We start from the raw sequence: 22,500 nt of genomic DNA, 5'->3' as shown, positions 1-22,500 counted from the left end.
TGGTCCTAAAGTGAAGGAAAAATTTACTGTAGCCTTTTTTGTGGAACTGGTGTTAAGTAGTTTACGATTACACTGTAAGCGATGAGTTACATATGGAAGATTGTAATCTTTCTCAAAAATACTTCACATCTTTAATTTCAAGGCTACATTTTTCACGTGCATGAGCCAGCCCAGTACTTGAGGATAATTAGTCATTGCCCAAAAAAGTTGTGTGAAATCTTTCCTAATGAGGCCAACAACCTACACGACGAGAAAAGCCTTTTATGGTTTAACCCTTCAACACCCAAACCGATTATACTCGTCAATGGGGACCCCCGGGAGTCATTGGGTTAAGGGAACGGCTAACAATCTCTTGGTGTCCCTCGAAGGATTTGTCGATCTTAGTCGTTACACTACGTTGATCTGAAGCGAAGGCATTGAATTAGGAGGGCACATAGTCAATTCCTGATTTGCTGGGTGGGAATCGCAGGGCTTCAAGCGGCCATATATTTCCTATATTTTGTCAATTTCCCTGTAACTCCGTATAGAGTGTAGAAATGCCCTATAATCTCTGTGATTTTATTTGAGAATAAACAAAGAGACCAGTTACTTGTGAATTTACCAATAGACCATTTTACAGTTGTAGCTAAGTTACCTGGCCTAAGAATGGAAGCGAGGCTGCCGGTGACCCTGTTTTGATACAAACCTCCGTGCTTTTGTAATGTTAATATGGACTAATTGGAATTACAACAACACAATTTACATGATAAAAGCAGTGGGGGCTGTATCAATGCAAGGTCACCGGCAGCCTCGCAGCCATTCATAGGCTAGGTCGCTGAGCAAAAAACTGTAAAATGGCCTATTCAAGATGTGACATCAAGAGAAAGTAATCCTGGAACGTGGAAACTGTTGCTAGTGACGATTCATTTTCGTCATCAGGTGGTAGACCACAGTTGTTCCAAAAGTTGTTCCTAGATGTGTCTGACATCTTTGCATGTACAATGAGTAGAACAAGCGTTTCTACATGATATCTGAAGGATCGGGCCCCTACTTTAGACAAAAACTGTGTCAAGATATTTCACAGTCGCTTAATTTTATCATCAGATGGACCAAATATCAACAAACCATATGGAGTACAGTCAATAAGGCATTGTAAGACGAATGTATAGTGGGGTCCGTAGACCCGTTATGGAGCGTTTTCACTCACGTGAACAGCAGCCATATTGGATTACTGAAACAAAAGAAAGTACTTGCATAAAAAATAGAGCTCAATTCCCGGGCCCGGTTCGAAAACCGATTAACTTAATCCAGGATTAGTGTAAAGTTTGGTTTCCTTTTTTCAACTTTTTAGTGAAAGTTTCTTTTGCTTAAGTTTGTTTTGCAAAATTAATTGACTTCCTCTAATGTAAAATTTTGCCGAATATCAGCGTGGAACAGCATTTGGGAGTAAAGAAAATTTTTAATCTGGGATTAGTGTTAATCGGCTTTTGAACAACCGAGCCCTGGAGGAGTAGTTTGGTGCATCATCGTGGCCGCCATTTCTTTGTTTTGGAACACCAACGTGGCTGCCGTGACGTCGTGTAAAAACGTTCTATACAGCTGTGGAATATCTGGCTTCGGCCAAGTTCATGGCTGAGTGATAAAGAGGGAAAAATTTTCCTTTCAATTGATCCAATCCAAGACGCTGGATTTTTAAACTGGAATGCATTTCGGTTATGGTGCTCTTGAGTTTTTCTGTCAGACGATTACTGCGCGACAACACACTGCTATTCTTCCTTCGGGGGCGCGGAGAATCCAACAAAGACATCTTCAGGAACCAGGGGTGTCTCACTGCCTCTAAAGCTGTGATACGTTGAGATGATTGAACAGTCAGCATGGAGTTGATGAGGTCCTTGCACGAATTGGATACTTTACTCCAAGTAGGAGATGTTAAGGTAAACTGTCCTCGAGCGGCTGCTAGGAGCATTTTCTCGTTATTGTTGTCCCAAAATGGGGGATAACCCGCAACTAAAAGGTGCAGCAAGACACCGCTAGACCAAATGTCTACCGACCGACCAATGGGATTGTCTAAAATTGTCTCTGGCGCCAAAAACATCGGTGCGCCGCGCGCGGGACAACAAATGACCTCAGTACCACGTGGAAGCTGAAAGGCGAAGCCAAAGTCGCAGAGCTTGACTACAAGCCTCTTGTTTGATTCATTCCCCGGATGTGGAACGTTTTTGAGAAGTATGTTGTCTGGTTTGACATCTCGGTGGACAATGCGCATTTTGTGGAGGTAGACAAGGGCATCAAGAACCTAAGAAAAGACAACAGAAACGTAATTATAATCATCTTGAAATAAACCAATAGAAACAACTTGGTTTTCTAAGGAAGTTTGAAGCAAATTCTGGAGAAAGTATTGTTCCCTAAAATGGCCATGCAAAAAAACGGACCACTAGCAAAATCCTTATGCCATTTGCATGGTGCTGCCCATTCCGATTTGTTATATAACAGGAACAAGGCGGAACAATTCAAGGTTGGACGTGCGAGAGACACGTTACGTTTGCACCTAAAAGGGCCGCTAGGATGTGCTTTGACTCAGAAAGTCTCTCTTGTATCGATATTTTTATCATGAGTACCTTTGTGTATACTTTTTTCATTCTGTAGTTGTTCAAGAATGTATGAAAGATTATCCGCTTTGACAACTATTTGCATGTAATTTAGCTGGAGTAATCAACGTAGAGTAAACACGAGATACATGAAGTTTGTTGATTTTTTGCGTATTTATGCAGGCCTATATGAAACGTTGTGCTATTGCCTTGTCGCATTCAAATGAACTCAGTGACACGACACTTGATTCAAGCCGGAGCGCCAAATTTGAGTACTTTATCAATTTAATTTAGCATGACATAAAGCACGTCGTTTGAAAAAAATTAAGCAACTGCGACACTGCACTGTGCTAAGTAGCCATGCTGAATACAATTAAACCTTCGCCCTATGTAAAGGAATCCAGGTGGTTCTGGGATTCCTGATCCCAGGGCGTGAATTTCCTTATCCCGAATAGTAGATCCCGGATCCCGAGTCGTGGACTCACGGGTTCCGCTGAAATGGATCCTGGATTCCATACAATGGATTCCGCCGGGATTCCACGCTTTGGATTCCGGATTCCTTCACATCAGGAGACAACCTGCGGAACTAAGTTTAAAGACTTCACTTGTGCCTTCAGTTGAGTCGCTGAAATTAAAGCATTGTTTTTGGTTCGGTAAGAAAGAGAGTGGCGCCCAGAAAGTGGCTTTTCTATTCTCAAAGACCACATGTTACTGCGACCGGGTTTTTTTGTACAAACATGGATCCAAAGAATTCAGACCATGACAATCAGCTATTTTTGTCACAGTAAAAAGATATGACCAATTTGAAGTATTTGAGTCTCGATAGTTCACAAACTCCAGAACTGCGTTAAAGTTTGAAATGCCTTTAGTAAAAAAAAATTAATAGTTTCTGACATAGTGCAAAAGAACAAAGTAATTGCTAACAAAGAAGGCTTGTATTCCAAAGAGATATTAACGCTAATTATCCAAGACAGCTACACTGAGAAAATATAATCACTCAAGACAGCATGCAGTTATCTTCAGTTTCTTTGATAACGACTCGAGCTCTCTGATCAAAAATTTTAAGAATTGCCCACCATGAAATTGTTGAAAAAAAAATCCCTTCAACCTTTCTTGACCTTATTCTTAACCTTCAATTAAATGAAATGGGACCTCTTTTTTTTCAGTTTAGCATTGTGAGGTACAATTCAGTGTTTGTAGACCGGATCTAACATCAAGGAGTAAGTATTAAGTCAGCACTGGTTTAAAACTTTATATTACCTGTTTGACAATATTCGCTGCATCCTTCTCGCTATATTTTTGGCGTTGCAACATGTGATTGAAAAGGCTGCCGCCCTCTACGTATTCCAACACAAAGTACATGTACGCCCCAGTCGTGAACGACGCATACAGTCGGACAATATTCTCGTGAATTACATCCGACCACACGACTATTTCTTGCTCAACAAGGTTCTCGTCAAACTTTTTGTGTCTTGTGTCAAACTCCTTCAAAGCGAAAACGGTTTGAGACTTGGTCTCCACGCATTTGTAAACCTGGGCGAACGAACCTTCGCCCAAAAGTTCGTGGATTCTGAAGTCTTCTTGATCGTCGTCCGCAAAGGAAATTTGGTACATGATGTTTGCTCCGAGAGGCTGCAAATACAATGGTAGAGATAAAAACACGATCGCGAGTCGCCTCTCAAACAAAGCTGAAAAATTCCGTCCCCTTTGTACTGTTTATACAGCGAAAGCTCTTTGAAATGATTTGCACTTCACGCAAGATAAACAAAATATGAATAATATTGCATCAGCATTCAATATCAAGGTCCTCTAAGAGAAGCGACAATATAACACTCAGGCGAACACTCCTAAATTAAGACCGCGTAAGCATTAGTGGAGAGGTTAAGCACTCTTAAACAGGGCAAGTTATGTCCAGAACTCACTATCTCTGATCATACACACCAAGAAAATTGTTGTACGTTCATCGAAAACGGTACTTTTGGAAGATGTCGATCTCAGATTTATCGATTCTTGTTTGCTTAAATTTAATCCCCTAGGCGTGACTTGTCCATTTTGATAACGAGTCATTAGCGCGTTTTGGGAAAACTTAGTATCTCGAACTAACAGGGGTTTTTAACTCGATATGCCTGCATGGGATACTATTGTTACATGGACAAGGTACAGTTACAGATGAAAACCATGGAAAGAATCTCTTTCATACGGTTGAGAAACGGCAACTTAACGTGTGGCAAAGACCTTAATTGCTCGATACTGACACTTCAAAAGACAACTGATTTCGTGTTCCAAACTTGAAGAAGATAATTGCGGAAACTTCTGTTTTTTATTCCGCTCTCCTTGTATTGCAAAGGAACGACAACTCATCAGTCACTCACCTTATCTTTAAAAATATTTCTGCCAATCGCTAAATCGGGATCCAAGGTTGGACCAAGTCCGAAAATAATCACCTGCTTCGCTTGAAGAGTCACGTTTCGATCGTTTTGTCATCTTTATGTCTTTTAAATCCACTTCATAAACGACATTAGCATAGTTTAATAGACAAATCAGCCTTTTAGTGCTAATAAGCAAACAAAAGAGTAAACATAAAAGTGTTTGAGAAGTGAGATATTCAGATTTGATCAATTAAATTCTGCACTGACTTGTCCCGCTTTATATGCGAATAAGTTCTTCTCCAGTTCAAAACCATCTACTTTTCAGTATGCTCTAGCCTGCACTAATGTTAAGAGCATGTCTAGTTGTCCTTTATTTGCAGTCACCAAGGAAAAAATTGAATGAAAGGAGTTCAATAAGAGGCTTTGTTTGCTTTTTATAATCCTTTTATCGCAATATCTCGCCATGTAAATGTTTTATCTTTTTCAATCAATTGTCTTCAACACCCTTTCCTCCACCGAACGCGCAATTTCAGATATTGCGCCTCGAGCGTTACGATTGGCTCTCTCAATCTCGGTTAACTCTACAGCTCATATGTCGTGTGACCTAATAAGGAAACTGATTGCGTCAATTCAAAGACCTTGGACTCCTTATACAAACTCCGTTCAACGCCAGACGATTCTACTCGTTAATGGGAACCAAACGCGAGTTCGTGGAATAATCAAAAGAATAAGTTAAAGGGCAGAATGGTTAGTGCTTAGGTGAGAGCGTTAGCATTTTATTTTCGAATTATGTATTCAAATCGCGCTATGAACACTGACTAACTGTACGCTCGTCCTGACTGACTGATAGCCAGACAATCGCCGATATATTGATATATCAGCATGAATAAATATAGACTCTCCACATAGCATTAATAAAACTGATACGATTCCTTAACCAATGGGAAAACTTCCTTAGTTTTCCATTTGATACTCGGATCAATTAACCAGAAAATTCGCCCGGAGAACAATTCTCCCTCGACATTTCCTCCCATTTGAAGTGATGAATAGGTCAAAGTCACTGGTTTTTACTGTTCATGCATGTGAAATAATTTTTAGTGACGTTTTGAGGTGAGATTTAATGTTGGTTAGCTTTCATGTAGAATTAGGGGCATCGTCCAAAGTGGGAGCGAATTGATTTGTGCTAAATGTCGAGGGGTGAATCGTCTGACATTTGATGCTCGCCCCCTATGTTAAGGGAAAGGAACTTAAATTATTTAAGTGTCTAGTCGTTTTATCGCTGGAGCACTAATTGGGGACACTGTAAACTGAAATTACCAATTAACACAAATCAAGTCAAATGTTGGTTTTTGAGGAGAGGGGAAACCGGAGTACCCGGAGAAAACCTCTCGGTGCAGAGTAGAGAACCAACAAACTCAACCCACATATGACGCCGGATCGATCTGGGAATCGAACCCGGGCCACATTGGTGGGAGGCGAATGCTTTCACCACTGCGCCATCCCTGCACCCACCAAAGCTTTTAGGCCTAAGGTTAGCTTTTATGAATGTTTAGGATACTTTCTGTATTGGTAAAACAATGACCTGTGACCTGTGTTTTGTACCTGCCGCATACAACTCCCCGTACTACCTATCGGCAGCATTTCACTTACTCAAGGTAGTGCTACATTATAAATAATTACCCGATTAACGTGCAACATCAGCAATGTAACTTTCATTAAATTTGTTTATAAAATCATTAAGAAGCTGTAATTACGTGTTGTTGTACATGGGCGCATAGACATGGTGTTGGTCAGCCCGAGAGCCAACTGCTTCTCTTGTTACTGCGATGAAGGGGCCACCTTGCTGTTTGACTATGGCCGCCACGACATTGATCAGTGAGCTTCCACCGTTACACAAATCACCTCGTTCTCGACTTTATCACATAATTACCAGAAATGTGTACAAACATATCAAACCAAGTTGCCAGCTGACCTTCAGCTAGTGGTGCGTGAGTAGTACTTTACCATTTTTCAGTGCGCACAATTCACAAACCGTGACCTCTCCAACCATTTCAAAGGCCAGAAGTCGCACTCGACTATATTTACATGTTCAGAACATACTTGAGACAGCGGATGATTCCTTACAATGATCTAAAACCTACAGTTCAAAGCGACTCCTTACATGTACGTAGGTGGTTTTTCCGTGACGTCATCGTCGCCATGTTGGTGGACAAAAACAAAAGTTCTCTCATTAGCTCCTTTTGTTCGTCCAGCAGCAGTTGTACATTGCACCATTGTTATGAGTGTCTCTAGAAATTGACTGCAAACCACCCATAAATTTCAGCATCTATCATCATAAAAGCGGCTCTCTCGCCCAATTCAATGTTTCAAGGTGAACTCTCACGTGAGTGTTAAAAACTCACTCTCAGGCTTGCACATTTCATATTGCACAAGTCTTGTTGTTCCCTAGACCAGAGTGACTCAAAGCGATAACTATTAAACTACTCACCTAAGTCATCCAGATCTAAATCGCTGTGCTTTCTCGGTTAAGTAAATGAGCCACTTCAACTCGGTCAAGAGTAATTGGCTGGATAATACGGAAATACGACACTATAGGTCAACAAGAAAAGCGCAACCTGTCGGCTCACATTTTCAGATATTTAGGAATGTTAAACGCGCCACGCGCCACGCTCCAAGTCGCATCTTCAAGGAGGAATAAAAATATCAAACTCGTCGAATACAAAACACTTTGTTTGACTTGACGAACAATGCTGTCAACAAATTTATGAAGAGCCATTTCAGTGGTCTCAGCGGGAGTCGTGAATTTAAAGTCGTAAAAAGCCTGTTCGTATTGGTCGTTCGTTGGTATTTGTGGCAATAATATTTTAATGCCAATTGTTGACTGCCACATCAGATAAGTTAAACGAAAGCGATATGGTTATTTATTTCTATTTTACATATGGTCCAAGATCACCTGAATGCGGGTCTCGTCCTTAATTCTTGTCAACTTCGGGCCCTCTCTCTAAGATAGTGACCATTCAAATGAAAAACGCTGTATAATGATCTTTAAGTAAATGGAAAGTTCTCCAGTTTTCAACACGAGATGACTTCGACCGGAAGGGGTTTTCAAAGACATCTCAGGCCATGATGAATGAGTGCAATGTAAAGGGGTTATATCTCAAGGGCATTTGTGTTTGGTTTTCTAGAACCAACTAGCGTTTTCTCTAAAAATATGGAAATTGTTTCTACGATGTTGGAGTCCATCGTCGTATCATGCTGCGATAAAATGTTGGATCCTGTTATCAACATTCTGAAATATTTTACAAGTCCGCACGCCACGAGTTGCGTAAACCACCAAATACGCGCGGTTCATCGTTTTTTAGTCCGAGCATCACATTCGGATCATATTCAATGAATATCGAACGGACCTTTCTCTCAAATTTTTATTGCTTTATAAACACAATAACCCATCACTTAATGGAATCTCAATAATATGATATATATATATCCAAGCAAAAGAGCTATGTACAACTACTTAAAACATTAATAGGGGTTTGAATAAAACAGAAAACACAAAACACAAAACATAAAACATTAAAGTGAAATGATTAAGGTTTTTGAAAACTGTTTAGCCTCACAAATTTTCACAGTTTATCTCTGTTGTTGTTAACTTAAATTATGTATGCTCGACAGACATTTGTTTGTCTGGCCTGCGTAGATGGCGGTTCTATTGTTGAGGAAAGCAAGAGATCTCTAGCGGCTAAGCCGCGCAAGGCTGGGACGGGGAAAAAACCAGCCCCGGTCTTCTCGCGCCGCTCGAAATCTCGATCTCGCGCTTCGAAAACAACCTCCAACTGCGCAGGCTATTGTTTGTCGCGAAGCTTTGAGTTGTGTTAAAAGGAAATTCTGGGTTAACGTTAACTTGTGTAGCGATTATGGGAGCGAATAATTACCAGAGAGACTTGAAGAGAGACTGGACAACATTGAATATTAAAAGTGAACGTCTTTGCCAGTATCAAATGCTTTTAACTGAAGTACGGACTTAACTATTAGAGGGTGATGTGAAGTGGTAATCCTTGTCCTTGTGTGGGCCCATTTCCATTCGTAGTGCTAACGCTCACATGGTTCATATGGGTAGAAAACTAGCACTTCACATCACCCTGTAATAGTTAAGTCTGTTGAAATATAAGTGCTACATGGCCAACGTTTGCAAAAACGTAACCCTTCCTTGTACTTGTACATATTCATTGCCGTGACATTGATATCTTAAATTCCCACGACCTGCTCCCATCTGACCTTCCGTCTGACCTCTCGTCTGACCCAGCTCAGTCGGTAGAGCAGCGGTGATCTAACCCGAAGGTCGTGGGTTCAATTCCCACCCTGGTCAGAGTATTTCTCTGTCCTTCTGTGGGCCCAGGGCTAATGTAGGGCTAACGCTCACATGGTTCATATGGGTAGAAAACTCGGTAGCACTTCACATCACCCTCTAATAGTTAAATCCGTTGAAATATAAGTGCTACACGGCCAAAGTTTGCAAAAACGTAACCCTTCCTTGTAACTGAAGTACGGTCGGTTTTCCCCTTTGAGTATTGAGCCCCATGCAAACGGACTCAACATTGTTGGCCAACATTGTTCCAACATTTTTGGGCGTTACATGTTGCCTCCGTTTGCACACCATGTTGCATGTTGTTTGTTACAAGCACAGGTGTCAATTAAATATGAAGTTGGCTGCTTCTTTGGGTAGGGTCGTACCTCTTGTTGAACACTATATTTCATCGGCTGTATAGTGTCGTACTTCCTATTGTTTTCCGTAATAAATCCCCTTGGTATCTTTGTTCGTTCTACTGTTCTTATGGCCAATCCCGGAGCCCGTTCAATGACGTACCACACGACACGCTTCTTTGAGTAAAAGATCCGATTGTAACAACAAGGGGCCTAACAGCCCAATATATCTGGGGCCATGCCATTTTTAAACCGGCGGGAACGCTCTCAAACGCCACAGTTCAAAAGCAAAACCTCCAAAAGAACGTGGTCTTTTTTTTACCAGATGTTCAGTATAACACACGTTGTGTACCTTAATAGCCCACTTTCGATATATTAAAATTCATTCCTAAACAAGAGGCATCATCTCGAGGCTCCGGGGAGTAAACTCATACAAATCCTTATATTTTATTCCCCAGAGCCTCGAGATGATGCCTTTTTCTTAGGACTGAATTTTAATACATCGAAAGTAGTCTATTGATTTTGCCTTTTCATGTATATTATGTCATTTAAATTCATGTAGTGCCTGTGCTACTCGTTTGTAATAATTTTCCTTTTTTAATCCCCTGTAGTTCAATACCAAGGGAAAAGCATGTGTACCCCCCAAAAACTGGAGTGTCTCCTTGAAAATTTTTGACTGAGACAGATTGCCCCCCAAAAGAGAAACTCTAGATCAGACACTGCAGATGATATGAATAATTTTGTGCAAACGAGGCTTGGTAATGAATTTTTGAGCATGTGACGCCATCATGCATAAGGCCTATTTCGAGTGACAGCACATTTCACAGTGCGCAGCTAACGAGCGATGTCATTGGTTTTCCGATAAGTAACTACACATGAATAATAGCGTATAGCTACTTTTACACAGCTGGGCTTGTGTGTGAATGCAAACTAAGAACAAATCGAGTAAAGAGAACAGTTTATTAAGGAGAAACGTTCCGAGATGTTGATAAGATCTCTATGGACAATTCCTGACTGAGATATATATTTAATATTTATAAATATAATTTACAAGAACTAGATTGGTTACAAAACGACGCTCCTTCCCCCTCGGTGCAATGGTACCTCACTAAGGAAAGCATTCGTTGACTCCCCACCCTCCTGAGTAATGTTTGTCGGTGACTTTCTGGATTGCTGCACTGTTTGTGGCGTGATAACGTTTTCTTCTAACGTAATTTTCTTCTTAGTTTTTCGCTAACAGAGAAACAAGAAAATGAGGAAAATCAGTGTAGCAAAATAGAGGATTAGTAGACAAAAAGAGACCATGGAGCGGTATACTCGAAAAACTGGAGAATACTGGAAAAAAACGGAAGTCATAACTGTGACCTCATTACCAGTTCTCGTGCGTTACCACTGTGTAAAAGCGATATTCACTGTTTACAAACAATTCTTAATGGGTTCTTGATAAAACTTAAGGGATGCGGTATTCCTGCATGTATTAATGACAATGGCTAATGTTAGCCCCTACAAACGAATGGAGAGATATGTATTCAGCCTAGGGTATACTTTCCTTTGCTGGTAAGTTCCCATTGCAAGAAAAATTAAGTTCGCAGAAGAGATCTGAAGCGGTTTCCACTACCTTTGCATCCGGGACATCTAGGTCCCAGACCCTCGTGTGTCCATCAGCAGAGCAGGAGACGATCCTATGTGGAGCAGCCTGGTATCAAATATAAATAGAAAGGACTTTACAGTCGAGTGCAAAACTGAACCAAACATGATATTGCGTTAAACATTTAGCGCTGTCTTCTTCGGCAGTCAGACGCAAAATTCATCCTAGTTTTGAAAGCGAGTGTCGCGAAACTTTGTGGTCAGTTATACAACGATTTCCAATTGAGCGTCAAAAAAGTATCACCCAATTGCAACTGTTGCACTCAAAGAATGGTATGAAAATTTGGCGCCACTATTTCCACCCATGATCTTGCCGTGCTTTGAGTGAGATGGGTGTAACTGTTTGGAGCCTCCGATGGGTTCAAGTCGTTGTTTGCATCAATTGCGATTGGTCAGCGAAATTGCTTTGGTTGTTGTTGTGTTTTTTTTTTTTTTTTTTTTGACACTCATAAGAAATCCGCTGTGTAAAAGTAAAATTTATACTGAGGAAAATACACGCTTGCCTTTGAATTGTCTAAGTAAGAAGATCTTCTGTTCCGGTGTCAGTCCCCCGAAATAGCGAATTTAAGTCAAGTTAGGATTAGTTCTTTTGTCCCTGTTAGTCTGCTTTCATGTGCTTAAATAATTAGTTGCTTTAAAGTCTAAAGACAAGCTCTCTTCGGTGTGACTGTGATCATAATTGAGGACGTTTACTGGACCATGATATGGGACAAAAATGTACCTTAACACAGAACACTGGACCTTTGTGTCCCTGTAAGGACCTCAGACATGTACACGTGCCGACGTCCCACTCCTTCAACAGATGGTCCCTGAGAAAGAAAAATAGCAAGAAAAATTCACGAGAGTTACTCAGTCTTTACTTTCTCACAGATGGTTTAGCCTGAAATTAAAACTCGGAGATTAAGTTTGACACCTACGACTTAAGCGTAATTGATAGCTTTCTGATTACAACTAACTGACTCAGTAGCTTGATACTGATCTTTAATTTGTAAAGCAGTGTACCGGTGTCGCAAGCAAAGGAAAGAAACTTTATTTAACTGTCTAGTCTGCTAACGCTGGAGCACTAATTGGGGACACTATACAGAAATGAAATGAAATCAACGCATATAAAAACAGGGTTGGTTTCCAAGGAGAGGAGAAAACCGAACTGCGTATCCGGAGAAAAACTTCTCGGTGCAGAGTAGAGAACCAACAAACTCAATCCACACATGACGACGAGCCTGGGAATCGAACCCGCGCACACAATGGCGGCTCTCACCACTTCGTGGCTTACGTGTAGTTTTTACAGTAGAGTAGGAGATACGGTATTGAATCTCTGTACGGTAGACAATTTACATTATCAACTCCGTTGATAAAACCAAAATTTTTGTTTCTTTCGTTAATGCTTATGTCGAACTTCAAAACTGTAGGGGTTCAGTTGAAAGTTAAGCAAGCTTCTTTCTGCACTTTTATGCCCTTCTTATATAGACTCTTCTTAGTTCTTTACTTTTACTGAATGCGATAAAAAGGTTCAAAACGAGCACGCCCGAGGAGAAGATTTCCAATCTGTAGTGACGGAAAGTAAAGATAGCAATTTGTAGGTTTGAAGCATTCCCTCATAGTCTCCTCAATCTTCTGAAGCTGTCTTTTTTTTAGATTTCACGCAACGCTCCCCTCAAAGAAGGGAAGCGTTGCGTGACATCACAACCAAGGAGACATTGGAGGTTGCATGACATCGCAACGAAGCAGAATACATACCCCCCTGACGAGAAGAAGTGTTGGTGACCGTTGTAATCAAGGGAATAGACTGGACCCTCGTGCGCCTGAATCCCAATTAGGCATTCTCCAGTTTCCAGGTCCCAGAACAGTATCATACCATCCGCAGAACCGCTCAACACTAGGTTACCAAGTACCTGAGACAACGGAAGGATTGAAGACACTGGCGTCAGTAACGGATACGACTGAATTACTGCCACCGTAAACGTTCATTTGACAATCATTTGTAAGTTGTCACGACTTTCCGTAACTTCCTTTTGCAAACTCTGTGGAGGCAGGGTGTAGTTAGAAAAGCCGGAAAACGCCTGTCATAAGACGGCAACAAACCCCACAACTGGATTTTCGACCCGGCTACCTGTCCACAAAGATACGATTCTTCGATCTGTAGTTCCACTTTGGTTACAATTAGCAAAGTTCGGACTACAACATTAACAACAATCACATTTTCTCGCTTCTGGTGTTGACTCGATAGTGTCATGCAGATAAAACTCAAAACAAAAGTTCTTTTAAGAACTTTTGTTTAAAAACTCGATTTCTTAAGCAGAAACGTTCCATCAGGCCGCGAAGCACCAAATTTGCTCTTGCTTTTCACTGCGTTCGGGAAGTCGACATTTCATGAAGTTGCATAATATTCTACATAGTTTTTACCTTGTTTATCAAATCCAAGAAGTATGTTTTCCTGCTTCGAAACCCATAAGCACAACCCCCGCGCGCATTTCATAAACTGAATCACGGCAAAAGAAATTGAAGTGATTTGAATTTCATCCTGTCTTCTTACCTTTAAGGCGAGGACCGCATCCCAGTGTCCAACAAATGTTTCAACACATTTCTTTGTCTCTAGACTCCACAATTTCAAATTCCTGAAAAAAAGTCCATGTTTACTTGCGCCCGTAAAAAAGTTATTCGTCGATCATAAAAAGGAATGGTTTTATTCAATGCCTAAGGGTAATGTTTTATAAGAAACAACTCTCAATACAACTGTAAACCTCCATGAGCAAGAATCAACTCGTTAGCAATTTGGAAGCTCTCCTCCCCACTCCCGGTGGGATGTTTTGTAGCACAGGGGGTTAATATTTTTACATTTATCGTTGATAATCCACAAAAGGATTTCCATCACTGTGAAGATGGTGTTTTGCTATAAACATTTGCACAGGAGTCATAGGGTAGGATTTAGTTCGTGCGCTTTAACCAAAAAAAAAAAAGTTAAGCAGAAGATCACATTAGATTCTACTCCTTTTGGTTGGGTGGTATGCATTTTTACCTGTCGATGGAGCCGCTAATAATGAATTCTTTATAAAGCTGAAGGCTTGTCACTGCACCTGACCAAACAAATATATTGACGTGAAGGATCAGTACACTGGAGTGAGTGAGTGAGTGAGTGAGTGAGTGAGTGAGTGAGTGAGTGAGTGAGTGAGTGAGTGAGTGAGTGAGTGAGTGAGTGAGTGAGTGAGTGAGTGAGTGAGTGAGTGAGTGAGTGAGTGAGTCAATAATGGGTATCAACTCGTCTCCTTGTTTTGCACGCTCGCTCCCAACAGCCTCTTTCTCACTAATAACCGAATGCCCGAAAAAGACTAACTGTCACAAAAAATCTATCAGTTCCGCCGGTTGACGCCCGATTTGAACGTCTCAAATAGTTGGAGTATTGAATCCATTCTAACTGAATCCAAGCTATTTAGTGGTAAATGAAATTACTGCATGATTTTGCCGTAAAGACTTCAGTATCGGGTTATTAAGTAGGTATCGTTGTATGCTCACGTTGTCGTCAAAACCTGAATTTTGTTCATTTCCTCTTTATGTTTTGTGGAGAACGGCCAAGAAATGCGTGCCGCACGGGCAGCACGATTCTTTTTCGTTTGAAAGAAATGTATATTGAAGTGCGGGTTATAGACGAAAGAGAGAAGTGATCCCCACACTTATCTGGACAATTTAAGCAACTGTCTCTTATAGAAAACCCAAAAATTCAGGTGGTTCCAACGAGATTCAAACTCATGACCTCTGCGATGCCGTTACAATGCTCTACCAAATGAATTATGAATCCACTTAGTTGGGAGCAGGTCAATTCGTTGGGTTCATTTGTTCCCGTGAAGAACTCGCTGGATGAAATGAATGTATATTTGAATTGCGGGTAATCGACAAAAGAGATATAGGAGAAAATTGCTTTAATTGTCCATTAGAGCGGTTTTCAATTGAGTGTCGAAAGTAATTAGCGAATAGCTTTGATTTTGCATTACTTCACTCAGTGATTGGTTCGAAGTTCTCGCGCGATTTTTTCAACCAATCAGAGGTGAAACCCAAACCAATCGTGGCTTGCACGCGTACATTTTCCCGCGCTTTGTGACGGCTACGTGTAATTACTTCGAGTTTTCATTGGTTTACCGGATTGTCTCCCTCCTTTTTGATTGGCCAAAGTAATTACTTTGGTTTTGGTTTTACGACAGTCGATTGAAACGCGCTCTAGTGTAATAAGGTGTTTGTGGGCCATCAGTTTCCTGTTAACCTGGACGTCGCTTCGTCCGGTGTTGATTTCACTGTACATGATTTCCTTTAGGTCTGGGTTAGGTTTGGGTTTAGAGCGGAGTGAAACTGGGTGACTTGTGGTAGCAATCACTTTCTCACCTCCGTGTCCTTCGATGACGCCTTCACATTCCCACGAGTCCGTACTCCAGATCCGAATGGTACAATCATGTGACCCCGTAACTCTGAAAGTAAATGGACACCATTCAATATCGTTAGTAAAGAGACCTTTTCCTGCAAGATACGGTCAGCGTAGAGGTTTTCTCTTGCTGGGTGATGAGTGAATTAAACTAACCGAAAATATCATAAATTGCATTCCTTTGTTTTCCAGTAACAAGTAAAATCGTGTGGCTTTCGAGGTGGCAGGTTCTTTGACAACGTAATTGGTCTCTCTGTTGAGAACGTGTTGCACGTGCCTCACTCGCTTCGTCGCACGATCTGCACGTTCCACGTGTCACGAGCTGGACGTGGCGTGATGACGACAGACGATGCATGGCAGTGGATAGTTTTCGAGCTGGTTTTACCTGTTTTTACTTATAACTGTCATCAACTAAGTTACTAACGTTTGCATTCGTGCTCTTTTATGTTGGCGAAATACGGTGAAACTGGATTGGTAGGAATGTTTTCTCCGTTTGGCATTGTCCGCTGATCAATACGACTGAGACGAAGTTTAAATGTTGTCGAACAGAATACTGACGCGTGCCGACTTTCCATGCAATCAGCAAACGAGGATGGCCTTTTTTAGCATCTGGTTGGAGAGAAAGTGCACACAAAAGAAATTGTCTCCACACCGACTTTCGGGACCATTACCGTAAACGGTGAAAATTTTCTTCGTTAGAGAACAGCAAGCACTTTTTCACGGGGTGGATAAAAAATTGAAAAAACGACAAATCCGGAGTCCATGATTAGAGGCGTACAGCTTCATTGTATTTGTGGAACGCAGTTTTTACAGAAAGAGTAAATTTTTGATTGACCTCCCGGCGAAAACCAAACCTTTCCAGCTAATCAAATGTCTTGCATGAGCAATTATTACCATGGGATAGAGAATGGTCACTGGTGCAAGATAAATCGTATTAAAGAACTCGCCTAAGAATAGCTTGATCTGTGAAAATGCCATTACACAGACCTACAATAGACCATTTTCGAATTCTCACGGCTGGACTGGATCTAGCATGAAATGGAGGCTAATACGGGCAAATCTTTTCAAATTGCAAATGAATTTGCCCATATTAGCCTCCATTTCGTGATAGATCCAGTCCAGCCGTGAGAATTCGAAAATGGTCTATTATTGGTTTCCATCCATGTAATGAGACGGCCACGTTGGTGTACAGAACAATAGAGAATGGCCCCACAAGTTTTGCATAATAATAGAGTCAAATTCCCAAAAGACATTTTATTGCGTTGTTCTCTACACCAGCATGGCCGACGTGACGTCAGATCCAAACCACCAATAGTGTTGGAGTTGTAGGCTCCAGGTTATGGGCTCCTGATAAATAAATTGCGCAACAACAACAACAACAACAACAACAACAACAACGAAAAAAAACAGTCCTCCGAAAAGAACGAGAGATTTGCTTCAATTTCGATATTCCCATACTTACAAAATATCGTCGTTAAACAGTAAAGAAGAAACACATCCAGAATGACCATAAAGTACTTTGACTCGATTAAATCTAACGACGTCCCAAACCTGAAATATATCAAAAATAACTGTCAACTGTGCGAAAAACGTATTTCATCGAAGACGACCCTTCGCCTTCCATAAAAAACTAAAGACATTTTTGGTTTCATGAAAAACTTTGAAGTCGAGTCGCACCAGAGCAGCGTGGCTTTAACGGTCCAAAGAATATATTTAAAGGGCGATTTCTACTTAGTCAAAATTTCCGGAAATTTATGTCGAAAATCAAATGGAACAGTCTTTTGCGCTTTACATTCTCAGAAATCTATAATGTAATAGCTCAAAGTTCAAAACGCAACGGGCACAAAAGTCACGTGGTCGTAAAGAGTCACGTTGCCAGTTCAGTTTTTCTACCAGGGTGTATTCATTGTAAGGGTGGTAGGCTGGGTAGCTGGCAGTTGTGTTGTTGCGGAGCGCGCGAGATTTCGAGCGATGAAGCCGCGAAAACGATCAGAAAGCCGGGGCGGGGCTCGCGGTTTCTCCTATCGAATTTTCGCGCGCTCCGCGACAACAGAACCACCAGACACGCAGGCTAAAAGGGTGGGGAACTTAAGTACTAAGGGCGAATGAAAGCAGAAAAAAGGCAATTTGTTGGGGGAGGGAGGGGTAGGGTAGGAAAAAACTATTCACCAACCATAACGGTCATATCCCACGAACCACTGACTATCTTCTCATTGTCGAACTGAAGGCATCTCACTCCTCCCTGAAAAAATGGATTTGCATTCAGTGATCCATGACCAGTGGCTCGTTCACAATAAAAAACTTGAAAGGAGCAACAGAAGGTCGTCGTCTTTTAGAAATGACTATGTCAAAATCGAGTTTGTAGAAAAATGTTCATGTTTTCGGGATCAACTAAAATTACACGAAGAGACAACGGTTCACTCGGAATGCAAACAATACGCGTTGTGTTGCGCGAACCACAGAAAGGACGGACTGACGTCGACGTGCAGTGCCTGCACCGGAGACAGTGTGGCCCAGTGGTCAGAATGCTTGCCGTGAGATCCGGAGTTCCCGGTTCAAGATCCATTCTAACCACTCGTTGATAGTCCCTGGTTCAACTTCTCCGCCGCACTTGAAAATAGCCAACTGGTTTGCCTCTGGCCAGTTGGGATTCTTAACAGTTGTTGTTGTTGTTGTTGTTGTTGTTGTTGTTATTGTTCTGTTCTGTCGTTTCCTTAATTGTGTTTCACTGGCCCTGAAAAGCCCCTACGGAGAGTCGTCAGTCAAGTATGTATTGTATTGTACCGGGTCTTAGGTGACATAAGCAAAATTAATCTTCTCAAAAAAAAAAACTTTGAAGTATTCGCCTGAGGAGATTTTGTTATCAATAATCTAAATATCTCGATACTACTAGAAGTATGATACCGCCTAAAACGAGTCGAATCCGGCAATGACCGTCCTGATAGTGTTGGTTCGGATGCTCTACTAGTCAGCAACAGAAGACTACTGGGATTTAGTCAATTGAAGTAACCTCAAGTGACAAATGTCCTGCATACTGCTAGGATGTGCTCAAATATGAACGACTCATATTTGAAATGGGGGAGGCGCGGTGGCCTCATGGTTAGAGTGCTCGACTCCGGATCGAAAGGTCCGGGTTCAGGTCCTGGCCGGAGACATTGTGTTGTGTTCTTGGGCAAGACACTTTACTCTCACGGTGCCTCTCTCCACCCAGGTGTATAAATGGGGTACCGGCGAAAATGCTGGGGGTAACCCTGCGATGGACTAGCATCCCATCCAGTGAGGAGTAGAAATACTCCTCGTCGCTTCGTGCTACGGAAACCGGAGATAAGTGCCGGCCTGATAGGCCTTCCTTGGCTCGTAACAGAGACATATTTGAAATGCGAAAAAAAAGGGAAAATGCAAAAAAGAAAGATATTAATAAGTGGATCATCGCGTTACAAACGTTGCTTGAAAAGGAACGAAAGGAGAAGCAGGCTTGATCGGGAATCGTATCTATGACCTTTGCGATAACGCTGCAAAAGCCATTTGGGAGATGGTGTCATTTCGTAAGTTTGTTTCAAGCCTGAATTTTTCAAGCGTTCCTGACCAACTCTCGAATGGATTGTTAGCGTACCTGGTAAAGCACTACACCAGTGCCAGAGAGGTCATAGGTCTAAAACTCGTTAAAGCCTGAACTTTACTTTCGTTACTTCTCTACAATGGTCTACATCTTAATGTAACTGACTAGGGCACACATGCCAAAAGCTGGTACTCTCGCAATTGCTGTACGTGTCAAGGAGTTAATGAATAGTATGGTAGAAATGTGGGAGGCGCACTGTCTTCATGGTTAGTGTGCTCGACTCCGGATCGAGTGGTAAGGGTTCGGGTCCTGGCCGGGGACATTATGTTGTGTTCTTGGGCAAGACACCCATGCAGGTGTATAAATGGGTACCAGCGAAATGCTGGGGGTAACCCTGCGATGGACTGGCATCCCATCCAGTGGGGAGTAAAAAAAAAAAAATACTCCTAGTCGCTTCATGCCACAGAAACTGGGAAAAGCTCCGGCTCTGATGGGCCACTCGGCCCGGCTCGGTCCGTAAACAGACTTTACTACTACTTACACGGTAGAAATGTTTCAGAATATGCTTGAGCCATTCATAAAGGGTGGTTCAAAAACAATTCAAGAATATACCTTTTTACGGTTGTGAGCTTAGTTACCTGGCCTTTAAATGAAAGTGAGGCTGGAGTTGACCTTGTTATGATACAGACCTCTCTGCTTTTCTTAAGTTAATGACTTTATTCTCATAAAGTAAAGTAAAGCAAAGCTAATTAGTTTGAATTTATATAAGAAAAGCAGTGAGGTTTCTATCAAAACAAGGTCAACTCTAGCCTGTGTACATCCGCCTCTTCCCCTGGAAAAAATGGAGGAGACGGCTGTACACAGGCTAGGTCAACTCTAGCCTCACTTTCATTCATAGGCCAGGTAACTAAGCACGTAACTGTATAAATACAATGCAAAGCAATGCAACCGAAAGACCTTATGTCCTTTGAGCTTGTGAATACTACGTCCGCTTCTAACGTCCCAAACTCTAAAAAAAAAACACATCAAATCACTTCACAACATAATTTCCACGATGCTGTCCATTTCTTCAGTAATATAAAAACCCAACGTCAACGAGAACGTCTCCAGAAAAAAATCCCATTATTGAAATATTTTGCGATGACTAGAACTCCTTCCACAAGCAAAATGTATGCGAACTGTTTTGGAATAACAATGGAATGCAAGTCTGGGAGTATATATTCGGCAAGAAAGCCGAAAAATTACTGTCGTCTGCTTCCTTTCTCCACGTAAACTTATATTGGCCAATTTCACATTGTTGTTATTAAGTGGACGACAAAAGAGAGATCGGGTTTTGGTAAAACGGCAAACGACGAAAGCTAAGCGAACTTGTCTCTCCCTTTTGAGAAGTTGTATTTGCGATATTAGAGAGATCACGTTTAAATGGAACGGCAATTGTTGATTTGCCTTTTCACGTTTTATGTAAAATGGAGTGAGGCTTGTGACTTAAGCTTCACGTGACCCACGGTAACTCAATTATTTAGGTAAAAAAAAAAAACAAAAATCAGCAAAAACTCGAAGTCCTTTTAAACATTTTTTGTAAAAGAAGACGCTGTATAAATCCTTTCCTGCCAAATTTTGCGAGTTTCGATGAAGGTTTTTTGTGAGTCAACAGAGAGTCGACGAGAGTTCATAGTGAAGAAAAGTAAGGTAAGAAGTCAGTTATGAAAGATCTTTAACTATGAAACCAAATTTTTCCTCGTTCGGCTTACCGGGAAATGCTTTTGGGCTTATGTTTTCCACAAACAACTTGTTATGTAGAAGAAAAACAAGAAGAAACTTCCAAGTATACGGCAAATGCGAAAATATCTACTTTCACGTAGAAACAGCAAGCGACAACCGGCAAACGCGAAAAATGGCGGGAAAATAATGGCCACGTGGTCACTTTTTGCTGTTCGCGTTTCACGTATCTCTCCATTAGGGAGCTTAAGCAACGACAACGGCGACGGCAACGAGAACGTCATCTCAAAATATAAATTTTCGTGATTTTAATCGCTTCGTGACTATTTCAACGTTTTTAAGATGACAAGGGTGTGGTAATTCCTCAAAGATGACACCAGTCGGAACGGCACTCCATTTTAGGAGAGAAAATGAAAATTTATCCTCAAGTGCAGACGTTCTTCGTAAAACCAAAAACTTGGCTATTTCACGTTGTTGTTTTGCTGACGACGGCAACGAAATGGACAAAAGTGAAAAACGCACGTGCAGGGCGTGCGAAGCTATTGCTTTTAACCACTAAATATGCAAATTCGTGACGTTCTCGTTGCCGTCGCCGTTGTCGTTGCTTAAGCTCCCCATTAACAAGGTCTGCACTTGCCTTGACCTTAATCATTACGGATGCAATAAAACGGGCATCTACTAATTCTTTGGAATCTCACTGAATCACATCTTTCCGTCCTTCAAAGTTCGTGCTTACCGTATGGTGCGATCGGCGGAGCCAGTTACGAGTCGTCTGCTATCAAACTGTAAGCATAAAATCGCATCCATGTGTCCTTGTAATCTTCGCACTCGACGGACAGCAAAAACACCTTGAACAGCGAGAGATAGGTAGCGGAATCTTTGTCTCTTTTTGTCACTGTCCTCTTCCTATGGAAAAAAAAAAACACGAAACGATGGGATGTGACAAGGGTTTAAAACTGTTAAACAATATAAAAGAAATACAACAAAAGGAAAGAGACATGCACAAGATTGACACGGATTACATTTGGGTAATCTTGAAAAAAGTCGGCCCGACGTTTTTCAAATTTATGCTCTGACCACTCCTTGAATTTGATCCTGGTAGTCACTGGTTTGACGTCTCGGCTGCCGTTGTAAATAGCCACCTGGTGTGCCTCCGGCCAGTTGGCATTCTTAACAGTTGTTCTGTCCTGTGCACCCGGTTTCAATGACACGTCTAACTTCTCAAAATAAAAGAAGGAGTTTTTAAAAAGGACGACGGCTACGGCGACGAAAACGCTAGAAAACAATACTTCCCTAATTTGTCTGTGACGGTGATAAAAGATTAACCGTCTCCACACTTTCCCGCCTCCTCCGAATCCAGTGTTGGTTTAGCAACGAACAAAGGCTTGCGCAGTATTTTTCACCACATTATCAACATTGGTATGGGGTAGAGCAGGGAACCAATAGACTCTGTTTGTGAATGCATGTCAAATGATGTTCACGCTGGAATTTCTCCCAAGAGTTTTGTCCAAGACTGTAGCCTTAATTTTA

The 22,500-nt window shown here is 41.5% G+C and overlaps 2 protein-coding genes across 3 annotated transcripts in view; both read right to left on the bottom strand.

The window, feature by feature from the left end:
• LOC137978875 (calcium/calmodulin-dependent protein kinase type II subunit alpha-like) overlaps nucleotides 1-7,636 on the bottom strand; it is a 9,660-nt gene extending 2,024 nt beyond the window's left edge. Inside the window, exons 1-3 of the mRNA XM_068825990.1 lie at nucleotides 7,425-7,636; nucleotides 3,828-4,199; nucleotides 1-2,275 (exon numbers count right to left, since the gene is read on the bottom strand). The exon at nucleotides 1-2,275 is cut by the window's left edge and continues 2,024 nt beyond it. Of these exons, the coding sequence (XP_068682091.1) occupies nucleotides 1,571-2,275; nucleotides 3,828-4,181 (1,059 nt within the window). The 5' untranslated portion in view covers nucleotides 4,182-4,199; nucleotides 7,425-7,636 and the 3' untranslated portion in view covers nucleotides 1-1,570. The remainder of the gene's footprint in view (nucleotides 2,276-3,827; nucleotides 4,200-7,424) is intronic.
• Nucleotides 7,637-8,349: 713 nt separating this feature from the next.
• The window catches only part of LOC137980312 (dynein assembly factor with WD repeat domains 1-like), a 32,227-nt gene continuing 18,076 nt past the window's right edge, over nucleotides 8,350-22,500 (bottom strand). For both annotated transcript variants that reach the window (XM_068827717.1, XM_068827716.1), the window contains exons 9-19: nucleotides 21,707-21,876; nucleotides 20,209-20,260; nucleotides 17,866-17,934; nucleotides 17,155-17,243; nucleotides 15,656-15,738; nucleotides 14,301-14,358; nucleotides 13,818-13,899; nucleotides 13,022-13,176; nucleotides 12,006-12,093; nucleotides 11,256-11,333; nucleotides 8,350-10,870 (exon numbers count right to left, since the gene is read on the bottom strand). In XM_068827717.1, coding sequence (XP_068683818.1) covers nucleotides 10,703-10,870; nucleotides 11,256-11,333; nucleotides 12,006-12,093; nucleotides 13,022-13,176; nucleotides 13,818-13,899; nucleotides 14,301-14,358; nucleotides 15,656-15,738; nucleotides 17,155-17,243; nucleotides 17,866-17,934; nucleotides 20,209-20,260; nucleotides 21,707-21,876 — 1,092 coding nt within the window. In that variant the 3' untranslated portion in view covers nucleotides 8,350-10,702. The remainder of the gene's footprint in view (nucleotides 10,871-11,255; nucleotides 11,334-12,005; nucleotides 12,094-13,021; nucleotides 13,177-13,817; nucleotides 13,900-14,300; nucleotides 14,359-15,655; nucleotides 15,739-17,154; nucleotides 17,244-17,865; nucleotides 17,935-20,208; nucleotides 20,261-21,706; nucleotides 21,877-22,500) is intronic.

The sequence above is a fragment of the Montipora foliosa genome, chromosome 12 (genome assembly GCF_036669935.1).
Source record: "Montipora foliosa isolate CH-2021 chromosome 12, ASM3666993v2, whole genome shotgun sequence".
Lineage (NCBI taxonomy): Eukaryota > Metazoa > Cnidaria > Anthozoa > Scleractinia > Acroporidae > Montipora > Montipora foliosa.
Note: the sequence above shows the minus strand (reverse complement) of the source record. Positions and strands in the feature narration are given on the sequence as shown.